The 8,608-nt window shown below is 48.2% G+C and overlaps 1 protein-coding gene across 1 annotated transcript; it reads right to left on the bottom strand.

Moving 5' to 3' along the window:
* Nucleotides 1–402: 402 nt before the first annotated feature.
* Nucleotides 403–7,667, bottom strand: Chchd5 (coiled-coil-helix-coiled-coil-helix domain containing 5). The gene is made up of 4 exons (XM_028893394.2): nucleotides 7,470–7,667; nucleotides 7,002–7,142; nucleotides 6,757–6,922; nucleotides 403–3,481 (listed from the first exon to the last, which is right to left on the bottom strand). Coding segments are annotated over exons 1-4 (333 nt in total). The 5' UTR covers nucleotides 7,472–7,667; the 3' UTR covers nucleotides 403–3,457.
* Between the last annotated feature and the right edge of the window lie 941 nt (nucleotides 7,668–8,608).

Below are 8,608 nucleotides of genomic sequence, written 5' to 3'. Positions count from 1 at the left end.
TGACAAATTTTAAAAGACCGAAATGTAAAAGATGTTACCAAACCGATTTAATTAGGCAAGATAACTAGAAAAATTCCCATATGGTTAGAAACTAAGAAATATACCTCTGAATTTCTAAATAATCCAATACCAATAAATAAAAATTAGAAAGAAATTTAAAAAATCAAATTTGTAAGCAATGTAATACATATCTCTTAGTAAAAGAAAAGCCTGAAACTTTCATCTCAAAAAGGTACAAATTATATGTGGTGTGGTGGCACAGACCTGTAATCCCACAGCAAGAGGATCAGGAGCTCAAGGTCAGTTTTTGCTACACAATAAATTTGGGCCATCCTGGCCTACAAGAGACCAGGTCTCAAAACAAACAAACACAAACCAAAATAAAGATCAACAAGCTAAAAGTAAATTATAGAAAAAGGTTTATGAACTTGACATACCCTTGTCCATATTGATAAAGAAAGAAGGAACAGGTCCAAGTACAGAGTCTGAAGCGAGAGAGGCGGTATTACAGCTGCTACAGTCCTTAGGATAACATGGATATTGTGAACAGATTAGTATAGCCCCAATCATAGACAATGTGACAAATTCCCAGAAAAATACAATTACCAAACCAGACACAGCTAGAGAAATAAAACACCATAAAGTTGTTGTTAGCTCACACAGGCACAGATTCATTGCAGCCAAATATCACTGGGAAGTGAAGTCTCCATTCTTGTAATGTGTGAGACCTCAAGAATGCTTGGGCCAATAGAAGGTAGCAGCATGATGCCTTTAAGGTTTCCCATTTCACTCTGTTGGACCCTTTAGTCCAGAAAAGAGGCCATTAAAAATGTTCTAAAATGTAGTCTGGACCTCCATTTTGTCTGTTCTCATCACACTCTTGGGAGAATGAGACAGAACCTCATTTGAACAAAACTAGCTGGCTGGAAACACCCTTCAAAGTCTGAGGGTTTAAGCCAAAGCCCAGGAAAAACGAGCTGGGAGCAGAAGGCCACCAGAACCAAGGCAGCACTTTCAGGCCTACAAGAAGCGATTTTCACCCTCTCCTCAACACCTGTTCCCCCGAGTCCTGCAACCCACGCCTGGTAGCTCCTCCAGTCTTGACAAGTTAGGACTTCCACCTTGACTCCTAGGCCAACAAATTTCTTTTGTTTTGGAGGCAAACATTGAGAGGGAACTCCCAATGGGTCGGTTCAGTTTTCTAAGCCATAATACTAATCTTGGGATTCAAGTGGCTGACTCCTTCTGGAGTCGCTTCAAGGGAGAAGAGATTTGACTCAATGGTTAGTCTGCATGGAGGTCATGGGCACTGTTGAACCAAAAATTCTAGAGATCTAGAGCTCTCTGAAATAAGGGGTTTACTGAGCCATTACAAACACTAGCCAGAAAAGCAAAGGTCCAGGTCCAAAGACGAGCTATCACCGTGGCCAGCAGTGGGCCAGACAGCAGTTCAAAAGAGCCTGCGGGACCAGAGCGAAACCTATTGTTTTGGGTTGTATTTCTGTGCCTTTTCAATAGCACTGGGGAAGGAGAGCAACATAGCCCCTCTTGTTCATATAATTTTCAGGATGGGATAATGCAAAAAGCCTTGGGCTGTGAGGACAGCCCATAGGAGTATTGTTACTGGTCTGGGGATAACCAATTGGCAGGGTGTTTGCTTACTGTGCACAAAGCTTTGGGCTGCATCCTCAGTACCAAATAAACTGGGCTTGGGGACACACTCTCTACCCTTGGGAGGTAGAGACAGGAGGAACATAAGTTCAAAGGCTTCCTTGGTTACATAGCAAATTCAAGGCCAGTCTGGCATACAAGACCCTGTCTCAAAATAAATAACGTATTTAGATTGGCTGGTATTAACAATCTAGAAAGTCCATACATAAATAACAACCCTAGTGGTCTGCACGATACAATTTAAGATTTTACTATCCTTTTGTCAACATAAAACAGCCCTTTCCTTTCATCTTATACCTGGTTACTGATCTAGCCACTCTCACTTACCTTCTGGCCTCTGCCCCTTAGCAATTAAATTTAGGGTAGTTAAGGTTTTATCAGAGTGCCACCCCTGGGCTTTCTTACCGCTGGATGCTGGACTGTTTCTTCATGACCTGACCAAGCACACTGGAGAGTCAGTGGACAACCAAACCCCTGTGCTGTGCCTGCGAACTCCAGAAGGTAGCACTAACTCAGATCTCTGACGAAGGCTTCTTACTGGATCCCATTACTCTGTGCCATCCTCTCCTGAGGAGGAGCTTGCTGAGTCACATGGAAAGAGGTGCCAGAGGGTCACCGCTGTGACAGTGGCCCTCTTTGACAGACAGGGAGCTAAATACACTGATTTTCCAGACACAGTAGCTAAGTCCTATGCCGTTCTCAGAAGTCTCATTTCTCAAGATGGTAACCAGCTTGATAATGCACTTTTTAAAATTACGTTTTATTCGTTTGCTTTACTGGGGTGGGAAGCAGGGGATGTCATGGCATACTTGTGGAGGTCAGAAGAAACAGAAGCTCTGTTAATATAAACAGAACTGCTTGTATGAGTTAGCTCTACCCTTCCAACATGTGGGTCCTGGGGTCAAACTCAGGCCCTCACGTGGCAAGCACCCTTACCCACTGACCCATCTTGCCACCCTGATAATACTTTGGACTGGCTGCCTTCTTGTCTCCCGTTCCCACTCCTCCTCACTATTTCTGGATTCAGACTGAGAATCTGTGCCCCATTCTGAGACCCGGCTTCTAGTTGTTTTCAATACTAAGGCCAGAGTTTTTACAACCACTGCCCAAGGCCCGTGTCTACTTCTCAACCAGTTCTGATTCAGCAGTGGAAAAGATGTGCTGCTATTAAAGATGAGCTTTTTACTGCTCCCCTCACAAGCCTCAAGAAAACCATAGAGAGTTGGAGTGAACGCAGGCTCAGGGCACATCTGACTGGCATGAGTGAGGGCGTGGGGAAGAAGGCGGGCATGGTGGTTCACAGCTGTAACCCTGGCACTCAGGGAGATTTTCTGAGTCTGAATCCAGTTTGGTACTGAGCTTCAGGATTGCCTAGACTCAAAAAACAAAAACCAAAAAGCCATCTGGTGAGTGTGATAGGAAAGTCCTTCCCCAGCGTACAGACAGGAGGGGACAGGAGGGACAGGAGGGGACAGGGAATGGCTGTCTGAGTCCTCTTAAGGCTAAGCCCAGATCAGGAGCACCTTGGCTCCTCCTGAGCTCTTACTTGACAGACCAAGTAAAGCTGGTGGGGCTGACCAAGCTCTCCTCCAGCTCTCCTAGTGCCTCCTTCAATGTCATAGGCTGAACCAAAGCCCAGTACTCAGTCTTTATTTATTTAGAGTCCTGAAGTCCAGGGAAGCCAGACCCACACCAGAGCCCTCAAGACTCCAAAATGGTCACTCTTCTAGATGAGAACATCAAGTGGGCTAGTCATGTCCAGTTTTCTCCAAGTCCAAGGGGGTCTTCAGGAGGCAGGAAGTGGCTGTGTCTGTGGAGAAAACATACCAACATTTACTGGCCTTGAGACCACTGATGGGGAAATGAGGCAGACACCGCAGAGGCTGTCCTCAAACCGTCCAGGACAGAGGGGAAAGGTGCCAAGTAGTGACCTTGGCCATTTGCCATGAGAACAAGTTGTCCACAGTAAGCTAAAACCTGGGGCTGGGACTCTGTTTCTTCTTTATTTTTGGAGGCTGGAGAGAGATGGGTTCTAACTCTAGCCCAGGTCAGCTTGGAACTCACCAGTAACTGAGGCTGGTCTAGAGCTCACTTGTGGAACCCACGCTGGCTTGAACTCCTAGCAACCCTCCTACCTGAGCCTCCCTAGTGCCAGGATTACAGGCACGTGGCAGCATCATTACAAGTGCTGGGACCCAGCAGGCAAAGTCTCTCATTCTAGGAAACTTCCTTTCAAAATCAGAGGGAGAGACATCCAAAGACTAAACTAGTCACCTGGTAGGCAAAGAGCAAAAGGCTGTATGCAGGAACAGGGAGACTTTTGGACCACCAGCACCATAAATACGAGTTCTCCCACCAAGGCCTTTCTATCACACGGTAGATGAAGACATTTGCATGTCTAATGATGTGAAGATCGGAGAACACAGGAGGCCTGAATCTCCCAGCCCTAGTCAGGAGGAAAAGCTGGAGTTGTGACGCCATCAGCACGAAGGAGCAGGACGAGGAAGGGATTGGGCGTTAGTCTGCCTAGTGCATTGGAGAGCCTGGAGCCACGAGAGCAGACAGGTGACTCCACTTCCATTTTGTTTTTCACTCTTACATTTGTTCATTCATCTTGGGGGTGCATGCATGTCAGAGGACAACCTGCAGGACAGGACTCAGGAGACCTGGCAGCAAATGCCATAACCTGCTAAGTCACCTCCCTGCCCTGATTTCCATTTTTAAAAGCTCTTTCAGTCGGGCGGTGGCGGCGGCACACATCTTTAATCCCAGCACTCTGGGAGGCAGAGGCAGGTGGATCTCTGTGAGTTTTAGGCCAGCTGGTCTACAGAGCGAGTTCTAGGACAGCCAGAGCTACACACAGAGAAAACCTGTCTTGAAAAAACGAAAAAAGCTCTTTTAGTTGTAGGGAAGAGGAACTGTGGGGTCACAGCGGGAATGGCCAGAGACGGAGAAGAGGATGGCTGCTTGTCTAGGGAGAACACCAGCCAACCTTAAAGGAGGAGGGGGCTGAAGAGATGAAGAGATGGCTCAGCACGTGTTCCTCTCACAAAGAACCTGGGTTCAGTTTCCAGCACCCACATGGTAGCTCACAACCAGCCACAGTCACTCCAATTGTGGTGATATACTGTGTACCCTAATAAAATTTGCCTGAAGATCAGAGAACAGAACAAGCCACTAGATTAAACACAGAGGCCAGGCAGTGATGGCACATACCTTTAATCTTAGCACTTGGGAGGCAGAGATCCATCTAGATCTCTATGAGTTCAAAGCCACCCTGGACTACATGAGATTGACTCAGTCTAGGAGAGAAACAGAGGCAGGCAGTGGTGGCATAAACCTTTAATACCAAAACTTAAGCTCTCCTGCCTTTGCTTGAGAAGCACACATGCCTTTAATCCCAGGAAGTGCTGGCTGGGCAGAGAAAGGTATATAAAGCTTGAGGAGACAGGAACTAGAAGCTTTTCAGGCTGAGGAGTCCTAGAGGTAAGAGGTGGCTTGATCATTTGTCTCTCTGATCTCTCAGCATTTACCCCAATATCTGGATCTAGGTTTTTTATTAAGACTATTTAGGAATTCGTGTTACACCAACTCCAGAGGATTCCAGGAGATCTGACACCCTCTCCTAACCTCCATGGGCACAAGGCACACACATGGTCCACATACATAGAGGAATAACACTGATGCACATAAAGTGAAAAATAAAAACTAAAATTAAAAACAAGAAAAAAAGGAATGAAAGGGCTTATTATCTAGATGCTGAAAACACTTGAAAGAAAGAAATATTCCTCTGAGATGGCTGAGTAACTAGTAAGGGCAATATGCAATCATTCCTGAACATTTCCTGTGGAGAATTAAAGTCCTTCTGTTCTCATAGCCTAAGTCTTTCATCTATTCCTGTTCTATACAAAGAACCAATGAATATCAGGTATAATTAGAGGGCAACCTTTAGCCAAGAACTCTCCCGAAGTTCGAGATACAAGGAAAACAGTGGAGCGTGACCAGGATGGAGGGAGCCTAAAAGCCAGGGGATAGGAATGGGGGAACAGAGAAGCTTTTCTGAGAGAAGTACCATGTTAAACAGGGTAAGAACTAGACAGGAAATGGACTGGGGAGGGCAGCCCAGGCAGAGCAAAATATCTAGAAGGAAGGCAGACACCCCAGCTGTCCACTGGGGATGGAACACGGAGCTGGAGGCGGAGGTGGAAGAGGTGGGACCAGAGTCATCGGAATCAGGTGGCACTGGAGATGAGAACCAGTCTGGTAGAAGGGAAATCACAGAGGTTTCCATGTAGAAGCAAACTTGGTAAGATTTCCTCTGAGAACACTCTGGGACCATCACAGAAGAAGGATTAGAAAGGACAAATGTACCAACACAGAAGTCCAGAAGACATTGAAGCCCAGGGTTGCAGGGACAGAGGAGCCCATGAGAGGTGCTCGGAGGAGGGCTGGTTTAGGGAGTGAATTTTCCCGTTGGAGTGGTCCAGCAGGAAACATCCAAAGGAGTGTTTCTCATGCTTCCATTTCTGCCAATCCCAGAGCATGTTAAGGCTTTTTCTAATTGCCCCATCAATAACATTTTATTATCTCAGATATACTGTATATGTGTTTATGTATTGTGTACATTAAGATCATTTTGTGTGTGTGTGAATCCCTCCACCCCATTCCTCACCCCCACCAGTACAGCTGAAAGCCATGAAGTGGATAAGATGGGCAAGGAAGGGAAGAACACAAGGAATCCAGTAAGAATCAGGAACGCGTTCCCAGTCTGAAGGGGAAACCACTGGAGAGTTTTAAGCAAGGGTGCAATGTGACCAGAATTCAGGTCATTATATGGAAGCAAGAGGTTCAGGCAAGCCAGGGAGAAGGCTGGGGCAGGTGCCCGAGCAGAGGAGGAGTGTGAAAGATGGTGAGACTAAAGGAGAGGCTGCAGCTTGGAGCAGAGAACCGTGCTTTGGGCTCTGGATTCACAACCAAGGCAGGTGTGGGAATCAGGTGTGGCTAGGACTTAAAGGGTATTTACTTTGAGCCAGAAAATGAAGGGAGTTGTGAAGGGAAAAAGATGATCTAGTGAGCCTCCTTTACCTCTCCAGTTGTGGGTGAACTTGGCGGCTGCACCTGCTCAGCACACTGCAGGAAGCGGCGCATGTGTTCGGCACAGTTGCCAACCGCTGCCTCATTCAAGCGAAGACACTCCTCAAAAGCTTCAAAAGGTTCAGCGCAGGCCTGGCGGATCTGGCGGATGATGGGGCTGTGGGAGCAGGGCATTTCAGACCCGGAGCATTCACACCCCACTGCCTGGCACCCTCTGGCCCCACTTTTACACTCACTGGGAGGATGTGCAGCGGGCAATGCTCATCTTAAGGTGGTGACAATCCCGGTGCCAAGATTCAGGCTTGGCTGCCACACATTGGCCATACTGATCCAGCTCCCGGCTGCAGTATCGAGCAGTGACTTCCAGGGCTGCCTGCCTGTGGGACAGGGTAAGCTGAAGATAATCTCAAAAGTAGACAAGAAAAAGTTCCGATCTGGGTCTGTGGTTAGCCTAGGGATCCAGGACAGATTTGTAAATTTTAAGGATCCTATGATAGGGACAACCAACGAGGGGCAGAAGTAAGGGCTGAGCCCTGAGCGTTGTGGTACAGGGTGGGAGTTTTTAGAAAGACAGTGGAAGTTCTGAAAGTCTGGTTACGGTGAGGCAGGCCCGGGGTATCTCCAGCCTTGAGTGCAGGCGTTTCCCATTGGGGATCATGCAGCCTGGTAAGCCTGACCTAGAGTTGTAGGGAGTTATAACTCACATCTCCAGGCGAGTTCAGCCGCCGATCAGTCAGGGAGAAGAGACCCGCCTTTTCCGGTATCAGGTTGACATGGCAGCGCCCAACCCATACCTCCCCGCCTCACTCTTCCGGTCGCCGAGAGTCCGGCCACTCATCCCACCTAAGTTCAACCATCATGGCAGCGCTCTGCCTCGCCTTCCGGCTCACGGCTTGTCCGGGCGGGACCTCACGTAACTACTTCCGGTCCGTCGGCTTTTTTTGTTTCAGTTTAGCTTTTTTTTTTTTTTAACTTCCGGCTTGCGGTGGTAGCGGCGGCGCTTGGAGCTCACCGGAAGTAGGAGATCGGAAGTGCCGCTGCAGCTCGGCGCCGGAGCGAGTCGGGTTAGCTGTGGGTCTCTGCGGTCTGCAGCCGCTGGCGCTGGCGCTTTCCTGGCTGGAGTCAGTAGCCTCCGGCCGGCGTAGCTGCTGCTGAGTCGGCAACCATGCCCGCCGCCGCCGGGCTCGGGAACAGGGGACTGACCTCTCAGCTGAGCCGTCGGCTTTACGCCGGTGCACACTCCCCTCCTAATAGCCACATGGGGCCTCCCTTACGGTTATTAACTCATACATGTCCTTTTCCTGGCGTAGGTGGTAAAGGCAGGATGAAAGCGGGTTTTATTGCTTGCTCTCCTTGCAATCGTGGACAAATTACTTCCTCTGTAATTCCCCTTGTTGTGGTTTCCACCCTCCATCTATGCCTTCAGATGATAAGGCTAGACCCGGGAGTCCATGTCCCTGTTTAAAAGGCTAAATGCTCCTTTCTCAGAGAATTGAGCGTCTGTTCATCTAGTAGGAAGAGGTCTTCTGAAAGCAAAAACCACCGCAGTATGCGGCTGTGAGATGGGGGATGACTGCGGTAGCCTCCTTCATACCAGACGTAGCTCAAGAGAAGGGCTCAGTGCCTGAACACAGCAGTTCCCGGTAAAGGAGGTGTTGACTGGAGGTTGTAATCTTGAGTTCTATGGTAGACTGTTGACAAGGGATGACAGCTCCCGGCCATCTGTGTCTGCTTCACGTGACAGATGTAAGATTGAAGCCACACCACACATGACACTTTCATCTTTGGGAAACATGACACTCGTACCTCCAGACTTCAGTTGCCTTTTGGCTAGTGACTCTGT

Source organism: Peromyscus leucopus, chromosome 4 (genome assembly GCF_004664715.2).
Source record: "Peromyscus leucopus breed LL Stock chromosome 4, UCI_PerLeu_2.1, whole genome shotgun sequence".
Lineage (NCBI taxonomy): Eukaryota > Metazoa > Chordata > Mammalia > Rodentia > Cricetidae > Peromyscus > Peromyscus leucopus.
Note: the sequence above shows the minus strand (reverse complement) of the source record. Positions and strands in the feature narration are given on the sequence as shown.

Excerpts from the sequence above, each read along its gene's own strand:
- Chchd5 (XM_028893394.2), bottom strand. Across the intron at positions 6,923-7,001 it reads GCCCGCTGCACATCCTCCCA|CCCCATCATCCGCCAGATCC; the intron begins GTGAGTGTAAAA and ends CTGCTCCCACAG. Across the intron at positions 3,482-6,756 it reads GTTCACCCACAACTGGAGAG|ACACAGCCACTTCCTGCCTC; the intron begins GTAAAGGAGGCT and ends TTTTCTCCACAG.